This window comes from Xyrauchen texanus, chromosome 10 (genome assembly GCF_025860055.1).
Source record: "Xyrauchen texanus isolate HMW12.3.18 chromosome 10, RBS_HiC_50CHRs, whole genome shotgun sequence".
Classification (NCBI taxonomy): domain Eukaryota; kingdom Metazoa; phylum Chordata; class Actinopteri; order Cypriniformes; family Catostomidae; genus Xyrauchen; species Xyrauchen texanus.
In genome coordinates, this window is record NC_068285.1 from 30,878,564 (window position 1) to 30,891,641 (window position 13,078).

The 13,078-nt window shown below is 40.3% G+C and overlaps 1 protein-coding gene across 1 annotated transcript in view; it reads left to right on the plus strand.

Moving 5' to 3' along the window:
* The window catches only part of LOC127650088 (microtubule-actin cross-linking factor 1-like), a 118,189-nt gene that overhangs the window by 37,374 nt on the left and 67,737 nt on the right, over positions 1 to 13,078 (plus strand). Inside the window, exons 33-41 of the mRNA XM_052135290.1 lie at positions 9,389 to 9,538; positions 9,737 to 9,970; positions 10,077 to 10,241; positions 10,455 to 10,796; positions 11,201 to 11,392; positions 11,476 to 11,652; positions 11,795 to 11,918; positions 12,420 to 12,619; positions 12,746 to 13,063. Coding sequence (XP_051991250.1) covers positions 9,389 to 9,538; positions 9,737 to 9,970; positions 10,077 to 10,241; positions 10,455 to 10,796; positions 11,201 to 11,392; positions 11,476 to 11,652; positions 11,795 to 11,918; positions 12,420 to 12,619; positions 12,746 to 13,063 — 1,902 coding nt within the window. The remainder of the gene's footprint in view (positions 1 to 9,388; positions 9,539 to 9,736; positions 9,971 to 10,076; positions 10,242 to 10,454; positions 10,797 to 11,200; positions 11,393 to 11,475; positions 11,653 to 11,794; positions 11,919 to 12,419; positions 12,620 to 12,745; positions 13,064 to 13,078) is intronic.

Sequence of the window (13,078 nt, forward strand, 5' to 3'; positions counted from 1 at the left end):
GTGTTTGTGTTTGAGTGCACAAAGGTACAGAAATAAACCAGATAGATTCATGAGTGAGAAATAGTTAACAGATTTCATTTGTATAGATTCCTTGGTAAAGACTGGATTGGTGTAGACTGAGCACAAGAAGCCAGCTATGCAAACCCCCCACCTCACTGTTTGATCATGATGTGTCCAGGTCACAGCTGTATGTTTGTTTGTCTGTCTTTATTTATGTATGTATGTTTGTTATTGTCTGTTTTCAGTCAATGTCTTTAATACTGTAATTCTTTGTGAAACTTAAACAGCATTTTGCTTCTAAATCACTAACAGCTTCCGGAAGAGAATTTAAGACATCATCTGGGAATTTGGAGTTAGACAGAAAAAAGTAGTGGTCGTAATGCTATACACTATCCTCAGTTGATTAGAAATAGTAAAACTATATTAACCAATCAAGACCTACATGCACTCTTTGGTATGTCTCAAAACAAATTAAAAAACAAATCTGAATATGAAAAAAATGGAGGTGTGGAAATAGTTTGTTAGAGAAGGATCACTAGTCAGTCCCGGTCAGCATTTCAGACAGCAGGAGTGTGGCATGCAGATTGCTAACATCCGGCTTCTCACCCTTTCGCACCTCAAACTGCCGAATCCTCGGCCTATCAGAGTGTGTGTGTCTAAGGACCACTCAATATGGTAAGTAGAGCTCGCTTCCTCTCTTACCATTGCTTTCTTTGTTCTTAAGATTTTCTGTCAGTTTTTGCTCTTTTTTTTTTTTGGCATGTTAGTGTATTTTAGCCAATAATTTTGTGCATTTTTGTATATTTGTGCACACTGCTGTACTGCTCTGCCAAATAGATTCTTTGCATGTTTAAATGCTACAGTTTTATTTAAAATTTGCTATACTTGTAATGTAATGTTAACATCAAGATGATGATAAATTATTAACTTGGACATTAGTTATTCCTGCTATGGTGGTGTGCATTTCCTCCTCCCTCTTAGTAATACTGCAAATTAAAATACATGTTAAATCAAATAAGAATCATTCTTAAAATTATGATTTTTATGCAAAGTATTTCTTCACACAGGGCCAAGAAATCATTGTTGGAGTAATTGACCTTGGCTCCATGGAAACCTTTCCAGTTTTCCAGGCAGCACAGCGAGGCCTCATAGACCAGGACACCTGTCACATACTGCTGGAGGCACAGCTCATCATGGGTGGTCTATTCCAGCCAGACTCCCCTGGAATCCACTCATTAGAGAAGGGTCTTGCTATTGGTTTGATTGATAAACATACCTACCAATCTCTGGTAGAGTTGGAGACTGCCCTTTGTATTGTCAACAAGACAAACTTTGATGAGGGTAAGGTATTACAAGTAGCTGCTGCTCTGGAAGAAGGTGTCTTAAAGGAGCTGGTGGGGATTCGTATACTTGAGCTGCAAATAAGCACTGGTGGCCTCAAGATTGGATCCAGTGGAGAAACTGTCATTCTGGATATTGCAAGACAGAGGGGATTGCTATCCACCACTCTTTGCCAAAAGTTGCAAACCAGTCTTAACCGACGAGAGCTTATTGATCCTAATACAGCAGAAAAACTAAATCTTGCAGACTTTCAACAGCGATGTGTTATCAATCAGGAGACAGGTCTTCGCTTGTTTCCAGTTAAACAGAAGCCAGGAGGTACTGTCTCCTTATACTCTGGCAGAAAGGTAGGAATATTCCATGCTGTTCAAGAAGGGCTCATCGACCGACATGTCACTGTTCGACTTCTGGAGGCTCAGTTGTTCGCAGGCGGTATTAGTGACCCTCGCTCAGGACACAGATTGACTGTAAATGAGGCTGTGCGGTATGGCCTGATGGATCAGGACCTAGCCTGCACCCTCATGACACGCCAGCTACAAACTGGGGGAATAATAGATCCAGTCAGTGGAGAGCGTCTGATGTTAGACGAGGCCATACAAAGAGACCTTCTCTCTTCTCGCACAGCCTTGTGTGTGCTGGAATCTCTGCGGTCTTTTAAGGCAATACTGTGGCCAGAATCAGGGGAGCTGCTCCCTGTAAGTGAGGCACTACAGCGAGGCATTTTCAATAGAGCACTTGCCTTGAAAGTCCTGAGTAAACGTCATTCTGTTGGTGCAGTATACCTGGCTGACATTGGTCAGGTGGTCCCTCTGGATCAAGCTAAGGAGATACTTGAACAACAGGCAGTAGACATCCTAAGACAGACGCAGGTCCCAGATGTCCTTCCTCATTTGACTCAGTCAGGATCCTCACATATGAATTGCTTGAGTTGCGGATCTGCCTCCTCTTCATCATCCCCTGCCTCACATGCAGATATCCATTATGACTCCTCAATCACAGATGAAGGGAGGTCAAAAGAGCAGGTTGAAAACAAGCTTCTCACTCACTTGATGATGCATAGCTACATTGATGCTCACTCAGGAGAACGACTAGTCCTGCTAGAGCCAGAGTTGGTAGAACTAATATCTGAAAATGTTCAAACGGCAAACCTTGCCACACCAACACAGCAAGAAAATGGTGACAATATAAGAGTTAGGGTAGACAGCTTAGCTTTTAGCAAGTTTGAAGAGGATTTTGAAGACAACATTCTGTTATCAGAAGAGAATGAAAAACTTAAGTTAAAAAAAGATGAAATTCCTCTGAAAAATAATGATATGGGTGAGACTATAGAAATAGCAAAGAATGATCTTGTACCCATGGTGCACAGAGGCAGAGCCTTAACAGAGCCTTCATATAAAGAGGATTGGCAGGTAAAAGTTCTGTCATCAGGAGAGTATAAACAACCTAAGGTCATACAAAATGAAATTGCCAGGAAGAATACTGATATGGCAGAGACTAGAGAACAAGCAGGGGATGATCTCACACCCTTGAAAGGCTCATATCAAACCTTTAAAGAGCCTTTACATAAAGTTGTATGCCAAGAGAAACATTTGTCTGCAGGAGAGTATGAAGAACCAAGGGTTAAGAAAGATGAAATTGTCAAGAGGATAACTGGAATGGGAAAGACTATAGAAAGAGAATTGGAAGATCTTGCATCCTTGAAAGACACAGACAGAGCCTTTGTAGAGCCTTCACACATAGAGGTTTGTCAAGAGAAATTTCTGTCATCAGAAGAGTATGAAGAACCGAACATTAAGAAATATAAAATTGCCAGCAAAAATGTTTCTGTTGGTGAGACTATTGAAAGAGCAGAGGAAGATGTTACAACCTTGACAGACACAGTGCAAATCTTTAAAGAGCCTTTACTTAAAGTGGTTTTGCATGAGGAAGGTGTGTCAACAAAAGTGTTTGAACCCAAGATTTTGAAAAATAAAATTGCCAGCAGGAATACTGATATGGGAAAGACCATAGAAAGAGAAAATGAAGATCTTGAAATCTTGATGGGCACAGACATAGCCGTTATAGAGCCTCCACAGAAAGAGAACTGGCAAGAGAAAGTTCTGGCATCAGGAGAGTATGAAGAACCTGAGATTAAAAAATATGGAATGGCCTTCTGGAAAACTGTTGAGGGAGAGGCAGATAGAGAAGAAAAGGATCTTACACCCTTGCCAGACAAAAAAAGAGCCGTTATAGAGCCTCCGCATAAAGATACTTGGCAAGGGAAAAATCCGTCAGCAAGAGAGTATGAACAAACCAAGAGTATTAACTATGAAATTTCCTGCAAAAACACTCATACAAAAGAGGCTATAAAAAGAACAGAGGATGAAATTGTTCCTGGGACAAGCACAGCCAGAGCCTTTATAGAGCCTCCGCATAAAGAGACTTGGCAAGGTAAAATTCTATCAGCAGGAGGGTATGAACAAACCAAGAGTATTAAATATGAAATTTCCTCCAAGAGCAATGACACAAAAGAGACTGTAGGAAGAACAGAGGAAAATCTTGTACCCTGGACAGGCACAGACAGAGCCTTTATAGAGCCTTCACATGAAGTTTTTCTTTTGTCAGGAGAGTATAAACGACTCAATATTAAAACAACATTTAAAGAACAATCATGGGAAGATCTTTCACCCTTGATAGGCACAGAACAAACCTTTATAGACCCTTCATCTAAAGTGGTATGGCATGAGAACGTTTTATCGTCAAGAGAGAATGAAGAACCCAGTATTATAAATGACAACATTTCCAGTAAGAACACTGCTATGGGGGAATCTATAGAAAGAGCAAAGGATGATCTTGCACCCTTGACAGGCACAGACCAAACCTTTATGCCTTCACTTACAAGCTTAGTCTTACCAACGGCTATGTCAGGGAATGTTATGCTTTTTCAGAATCAGGTTATAGATTCAACAGTAAATGAAGCTAAAACTAAGCAAAGTCTAAAGAGAGAACAAGCAGATAGTAGTAAAAACACTGATATGGGGGAACCTTCAGAAAAAGCAGAGAAAGATCTTGCACCCTCGACCGGCACAAACCAAGCGTTTATTAAGCCTTCTCATACAAGCTCAGCCCTACCAACGACAATATCAGTGAATGTTACATGTTCAAAAAATCTGATTAAAGATTCAACCGTAAATTACCCTACAACTAAGTGTAGCGTAAAGATGAAACAAGCAGAGAGTAGTGGAATATTTATGGAGATGGATGAAAGCAGTGCACAGTCATCATTCCAAGACACCACAAAATTAAGACAGTGTGATCAGCTTAATGTCAAGTCAGACCAATCTCAGTTGCTTAAGACTGCAAAACAGTCAGAAGAATTAAAGGAAATGGTTGAACAAAAGGTAAAGAAAAACATCTTTGATCAAGATGATAAAGTTATAAATACTGAGAAATTAAACCCATCAGAAATCAAGACTTTGTCATTGGAACCAAGTGAAAGTCAAGTGAAAAGCCAAGTGAAATTGCAAAGTCAAGCAGATACAGGGGGTATTATTGACATTTACAGTGGAAAGCGTTTGTCTCTTCCAGAGGCTTTTAAGAAAGGCTTTGTTAATGAAGAGATGGCTAAATGTATTGCTGCAAATCAGGTCTTGAAAGGGGGATTGATTGATCCAGCCAGTGGACACAGAGTCCCTAACATTACTAAGGCAATTGAAGATGGACTCATTTCTAGAGAAATGGCTGCAGAGCTTTATGACAGCATAGATGTAGATGAAGATGAAATGGAATGTTCCAAAGGATCAGTCTCCTCAACAAATGGAATGCCTTGTCTTCTTGTTCCTGAGGTTGTATCAGATCAGATCAGCCCTAATAAAATGACTACTGAAATAAATCTAACAAGTAATTTACCACCACATTCTTCAGAGTCTCAAATGAAAAATGCTGATCTCCTGAAAAAAGAGTATCTTGAAAATACCTTAAGTGTTGGGATATTTGAGCATTATCCTGATTCAAAAGGCAAGGAACGAGTGTTTGATGTAGGCTCATCACGTGAAATGATTCAGGGCAGTACTGATGCAACATTAGAGGAACTGACTGAATTTGCCTTGAAAGCAGAAAAAAGGCTTCAGCGGGCCATTGAAGAGATAACGCCCCTTAACAAAGAAATCAAATCACTTCACCCAAGTCAAAGCCCTGACCAAATGCAACATATTTCTGAGATCAAATGTAAAGTGGTGAGAAATAATAACTCAACAAATTCCCATGATCATACCGCAGAGACAGAGCTCCAGAGGCAGACGGTGAATGAACCTACAAACTCTAAGGCCATTTTCTCAAACTCAGCTGATGGTTTGCACAAGGAACATGCCCCAACTACAGAGCGAATAGAAGGGCATAGTTTCAAGGGAGAAGCACTTCAGTCAGAGAGCAAAATTGACAACATGGACAGCCAGAAGTCTAAATTGGATGAATCTGCTTCCACACCCACACATACTGTAAAGGTACCAGGAAAGAAGAAAGGTAGAGGAAAAAACAGTAAGCAAGCTAAAATGGAAAATAAAAATTATGAAAATCTGCAGGCTTCAGTTACCTCTGGTGGATGTCAGACAGCTATAGTTTCACCTATAGGAAAAACTGAGATTAGTGAAAAAGATGCCCTTGCCACTGATCAGGAGCCTATTGTGAAAGATGACAAAGTAGAAAAGGTGAATAAAGTCGAGCTATCAGAGATACCCCAAACAGGCTATGCACCTGTCTCAGGAAGCAATGAGAATGTTCAAGAGAAAGCTATGGAGATTGGGATGGCTAAAACTGCTAATGAAACTGAGACCCCCAAACAAGTGTCTAATCATCAGCAGTTTAATGTAAATGCAGAGCAGAATGAGAAGACTCAAACACAGCAAAACATCATGACTGATATGGAAAAAACAGAGCACGATCAAGAAGCTATTGATATCTCTAAGGATCCAGAGCAATTTGAAAAGAAGAAGAAGAAGAAGAAGAAAAATAAACATAAAGTTAAGCAAAGGTTTGTTGTTGAAGCAGAAGTTGAAACACATGATGAGACTAAGAAAGAGCAGAAGACAATGATTCATGAGTTCCTGCCTGAAAGTAATCATTCAGTTGACAAAGAAAATGAGATGCTACATGAGAAAGTCAGCCAGGCATTGGCACAGAAGGAAATACTTTTGATGAAGGCTAAAGAAAGCATTCTTAGGAAGGTGTTTGAGCGAGGAGTCAGCGATAAACAGGCTGCTGAAGAATTAGAAGCAATGCGGCAAGGCGCTAGTCATGGAGAACTACAATTGACCACCCATGAGGAATCCATTGTAGAAAAGACAAGTCCTGAACATCCTGAAAGTAAAAATCTATATGATAAACTCCACCAGACAGGGCAAGAAATTAAGGATAAAAATGTTGTGGCAGAGAAAATTCTACATGGGGCTGATTCTCTTGCATGCTCCACAGATAAAGCACAGCTTCATGAACAGGAAGAATTTGAGCATGACAAGCACACAAACACAAAATTACATGTTGATAAAAATAAAAATATTTCATATTCTACAAAGACCGCTGATGACATTGAGGACATAAACCAGGAAAGACTTACTCCAATCCAGAATTTACATGTGCAGCTCAAAGAAAGAAGAGCAATGGAAAAAAATATTGAGCCATTATATACAGAAGATGAAAAGTTGTTCAACACATCGGCTGAATTAACCTTAGACACTGTTTTGACTGAAAGTCCGGAAGACACTAAATTATTACTGTTGTCAGGTGAGGTGTGTACTCCTTTGCAAATTACCAAAACAGCAATGGGGAAAGTAAGTACTGAACTTCATCAAAAAAGAAATGACAAGTCCCCTTTCAGTGAAGACATTGATGAAACATCTGTCAGAGAATCTAACTTTGCTGGACTATCCCTAATGGAGGAGATCCCAGTGCCTGTTACCACACATAAAGAAGAGGTGAAAGAGTGTGCAGAGGTTTTCGTGGAAAAGCAACCTAAAAAAAATCTAATGAAAACTGAACAGCAGAACAGGGATACTTCAAAGTCTAAAAAGGTAAGGAGTAATTCTGAACATCTTTCTTTGGGTTCTGAAACTTTAATTTAAATATTGTTCATTAAAAATGTATTTGACTTTTTCTTGAATCTCCTTTTAGTACTCACTGGCCCGCCAAGAGTGCTTAGAACATGATCAACAGATTGTGGCTCTGCTCTCCATGGTGAGACACATTGAGGTCCGTCTTAAACAACAACAACAACAACAGTCTGCTGGTCGAAGTCTCATCACACTTGATGACAAAATCAGACAGACAGAGGTAAAAGCTTTGTATAACAAATATTTGACAACTCACATATGCAATTGTTTCAGCTAACAAGGTCTGTACTCCATTTTAATTTACTCTCTATTCAGATCCTTTCCCTGGAAATTAGTGACCTGGAAACAGAAGTGAACAAGGAGACTGAAGCAGCAAAGCAGCTGTTGGAGTCTCACTCTCAGGATGTCCCACCTCAGCTGCTTATGGCTCTGGAGAAGGATGGGCGATGCTTAGCCAGAGCATACTGTGCAACCAGGGACCTTGGCCAGAGTGTATTGCAGGGGTTGCAAGCACAACGTGATGCACAAAAAGTAAGAATAAAATCTTCAAAATAAGCACGTATTGCTTCATTCCAAATTCATTCTTTACAATCTGTTAAATATGTGAAATATTAATATTCTTACAGGAAGCTGTAAATAGTAAGATGAAGTCTTTGGAAGAGCAAGTGAACAACCTTCTCAGCTGGCTTAAGAAGATGGAGATACAAATGGAGAAGGAAACTGGGGTAGATGGACAGACAGCAGCAGATAAAAGCATTTATTCTCAGATCATTTATAAACAACAGTTGTGCAAGGTAAAACCTCAAGGGTGATAATATCTTGGTTGCCTAGCTTTGCCATAAATTTACATTTATAGTTACAGTCATAGCATTTTTGTATCCTTCTTTTCCTAACAGGAGTTACAGAATGCTCTTGCAGCCCGATCCACTGACGTCAGCACTGTGGTGTACAAAATCCAGGTGTTTATCTCTGAGCATGCTCAGGACCTACTTCCTGATCAGTGCCGGCATCTTCTTGGACAACTGGAGCAGCTTCAGAGGGTGTTTCACCTGGCTGTTGGTCACACTCATGCCAGGGCTGAAGCACTCTCAGCCCAGCATGTGAGAGAGGATGAACGAATGAGGAAAGAGCAGAAAGAAAAAGAAGAGAAAGAGGAGAAAAAGCGACAAATTGCAAGGGATAGTGAGGTTTGCAAACCGATGAATAACAGCTTGTGCTGCCATGTTAAACACAGAAGGAACTTTCTTTTTGGCTTCAAATTTGGCACTTCACAATAACCAAATACTACATTAAATATAAAACAACTGTTAAAAGTTAACCACACTTCTGATTCATCCATACATGTTAGCATGAATGCTACATTTGAAACTGAAAATAATTTCCACATGCATTTAAAAATCAGTGTTAGTTCACTTAATTTTATTGTATTATCTGTTGGTCTAATAATGCTTCTCTAGCCACAAGCATTTTAAACTTGATTTTGCAGAATGTGTGTGAGTGTATTGTGTGTACTAATACATGTGTGAATTAACCTGTCTGCATTGCTCTTACAGATTACCAGAGAAGACAATGCTTTGGAAAAGGCTAAAGATTTAAAGCAACCTCTCTGTGTAGTGTGCTTGTTTTTTCCATGTCTGTCTTTATTGAAAATATCAAACTAAGATGTTTTTTAGACAACATAATTTTTTCTGTCTTTATTCTGCTTTACTGGCTTGTCGAGATGTGTTGTAATCAGGTTGCTTTGGGTTGACTTCGGACACATCATGCTCAAACATTGTACATTGTTTACTCTGTGTGAAAACTTGGCAGATTTACAAAGTATTATATGGATGGGTAAAAAGACATTCATGTGACTTTAAGAAGTCGATGGGTCTTATTTCTGATCATAAATTATCAAATGTAAAGTTTTCTTAATCTCTTATTTTTTTCCGGCTCTTATCCCTTTTCGCTGTTGTGGGATATAGGTTGTGCAACAGCAGAAGGAAGAATTCTCTGAAAAACTGGACAATCTCACAATGTGGTTGGCTGGTACTGCCAGCCTCCTAGCCAATCAGAGAGTGGGAGTGGAGTCAAGTGATGTAAATGCATTACAACAGAAGCAAAAAGAGATTAAGGTGAGGCAGTGATTAATTTGATGTTTAACTCTAAAAAGATATTGTCAATTACGGCTGTTGATATTTGTGACTTAATGTGTGATTGCAAATAAATAAAAAAACCGTAATGCAAAACCTTGTCTCTTATTTTTGAATTTATTCAGAAATAAGTTCATTTGTTTCGGTTTGTTTCATTCTGTTGGTACCCTGTAACTATAGGAGGTGGAGAAGGAACTTCAGACCAAAAGTGACTCATTGATGGAGGCTATGCGTTCAGTCAAGGAGTTCCTGGCTGAGCGGGGTGACAGTTTGAGTCCTCAGGAAAGAGCCAAACTGCAGGGGGCTCTTTCACAAATGAAGGAGCAGCACAGCTCACTAACAAACTCAATCCACACCTCACTGGCTCAAGTGGACTCTGCCATCATCACAACACATCAGCAGAACACACAGAGGGTAAGGATTTCAGATATTTAAAAAAAATATATATATTTTCAATTTAATTTTTGAGCATATTTTATTAATTTGTTTCATTTATTGTCATAATTTGCTTCTGCTCAAGGCAAAAGCAGAGGAGCAGATGCAGGAGACTCAGGGAAAAATAGACACACTGCTCATAGAATTGTCATCACTCGACAAGTCAAAGAAGAGGTCACTTGAAGAGACCGTCCCTGACTCATCTGTACTGCCAGAGAGTACTCTGAATTCTCACAGTGACATGCTTCAGGTCAGATTCTTGAAGATATTTTATAATTCTCAAAATTACAAATGTAGCATCTCAGTTCTAAAGTTCTTTCAGTACGACATGTAATCTAAAGTATGTTTGGTCTGTTCTATAGTAATTTCAGTCAGACCTCAAAGTTTCTATATGTACTGTATTACATCGTTCAGCAGTGCTTAATTCAGCCCTTTGACATTTTGTCTTTGTTTATTTTACCAGACTGACCTGCAGCAGTTACAAGCTCAGCAGGCTAACCTTCAGCAGGTGGCCCAATCCGTCCATTCCCTTCTGGAGCAACCCGACTCCAGTGTGCCACCAGAGGAGAAGCAGCGCTTGCGGGCCAAGCTGGATCAGCTGCAGAGTCAGCATCAGGAGTGCCTCCAGAGCTGTCAGGACAGACTGAGGCATGCAGATACCCTCAGAGATGAGCTTGCCAAGTTCATGCAAGAGCACAGGAACCTGGGAACATGGCTGGATCAGAGTGAACAAGAGCTGCGCTCACTCGGAGAAGGGGAAACTGATGCAAAGGGCCTAAAAAACAGGATGGAGGAGCACAAAAAGGTATCAAAATGTATTGAGGATGGTGTAGATTTACAAGGACTTTTTACGTTTTCCCCTTTTAGAAAGGTGCAGATATTGGAAATCTAGATTCCTCGCTCTTATGAAATGAAAGAGTTTAATGCACATGCACTCTAAATTTGCAACACAAAGCTCTCTCCCCAGCCCAACCAGATCATTAATTGAAACTAAGCTGCAAAAGGGGGTCATTCACAATATTCATGATTGTCAAGTCACAACCAAACAAGTCAGACCAAACACATTCTTGTGTTCCATGTCCATCTTATGCATGTTTACCTAGAAAAGCAATTAAAAACCAGTGCAGATGGACACAAAAACGTGTACTGTGCGGATGGCCCCTTATAAGGGATAAAATGCTACAGAAATGTATTTCTCTGTATTTAAAGCTTGCAGAGGATGTCATCTGTCACAAAGCAGACCTGCGCTTTGTGACTATCTCCGGTCAGAAGGTTCTGGACTCTGTTCAGGGGGCCCTGGAGAGGGTGAGCAGTTCTGATCCAGTTCTGGAGGGTACCAGGCAACTTGTGAGTGACAAGCTACAAGAAGCCTCACAACGCTACAATTCATTGCACAGCAAGGTGGGTACACACAAAGCCTGCAATGGCATATAACGCACTGAATATGTACTGATATACTCAATCCTGCATTTTTCTTTTTTTAGTCCTCAGAACTTGGCACCCATCTCTCAGGTCTCCTGGAGCGATACCAGCAGTACCAAGAGGAGGCTGGTTCTTTAAAGTCCTGGCTAATCACTCAAGAGCAGAATCAGAGCATATTTAAACCCAGCGGAGAGCAAACAGACACCCAGACACTGCAACATACTCTTAATACTATACAGGTCAGTTGATTTATTATGGAACAAAACTCACAAACAATCAAACCAGATGGATAAATGGTGTGCAAATGGCAAAGCAGAATGTTGTTTCCTTTACGCTTAATCTTAATAAGCATTTTTTTTGTCTTTTGCTGTGTCCTCTCAGCTGTTACAGGATGAGCTGGCAGAGCGTTCTGTACAGCTTGAAAAAGTCAAGAGGGCAGGAAAAGAGCTGGTTAGCACTCAGGATCCCCCGACTCTCAAAAAATCTGATATTATCAACTCAACAGGTAATTCCCATTAGCAACTAATACTTTCTTACTTAATTTGCGCTACTTGTGTTATTATTCCTTAACTGAATTTGCATACATGTATGTGCATATTTATTGCATGGTTCTCTGGAATACTTGATTGGTTAATTGCTGCATTCTGCTGTCTAATATTTTTGCAAAATGACAACTTAACTGTGAAATTGACCCAAGGCTACCTATTTCCTACATACTGTAGCTCAATTTCAACTCAATTCAACATTTTACTTCTATTTATGTGTTCATTTGGTAAGTAGCCTTGTAATAAGTCGGATAATGTACATTCAGCCAGCCATTATCGCAAAAATAAACCCCTTCAGGGTGATACAGTTTGATTAGTCCAAATTAGCTCAGCTTAATAATCTTGTGGGGATTTTGCCATAATGCTGCTTAGGACACAGCTATTCAAATGATAAACAAATACATATTCAACATATACATATAAATATATATATATATATATAATTCCTATGGTCATTTCAGATGCTCTGGAGAAGTGGTATGAAACTCTGTCTGATTCGGTGACAGTGAGGGCTGAGCAGCTCCAAACAGCTGTTGCCCAGTCAGTCAGTGTTCAGGAGGGGCTTAAAGCACTGTTGACATGGTTGGACAGCCTACCTTTATCTCCTGGCCCAGTCCAGCCCACTGCCGAAGCAGTTCAGGATGCCCTGACACAAAATCAGGTATTTTTTCAATCTTTAAAGTCATTAGTATTGAACATAATTTTCCTTTTTCCAGTGTTCTAAAAACTTTTGTTGTGTTTTATATGAGACACGTTTTTATACTGAGACATTTTCCCCTCCCCTCAGAAAATACGTCAGGAGCTTCTTTCGAGGCAGGGCAGTGTAGATGCCACCTGTGATTCTGTGTCCAAGCTTCTGAAATCTGCAGATGCGTCGACAGCATCTGGCCTGCAGGGGGCACTGCAGGACCTTCGGCAGCGCTATGCTGCAGCCCAGGCCAAGCAGGCTAAAGGAGAGACTGAGTTGCGGGGGCTTTTGCCCAAGTTGGAGAGCTTTGAGCGCCAGAGCACAGACCTCCGCAGCTTTACACAGAGCCGAGAAAGAGCTCTGAGCCCTGTAGGCCAACCAGACTGCAGCATGGAAGACTACAGACAGACCATAGAGGTTAGATAATAAGGT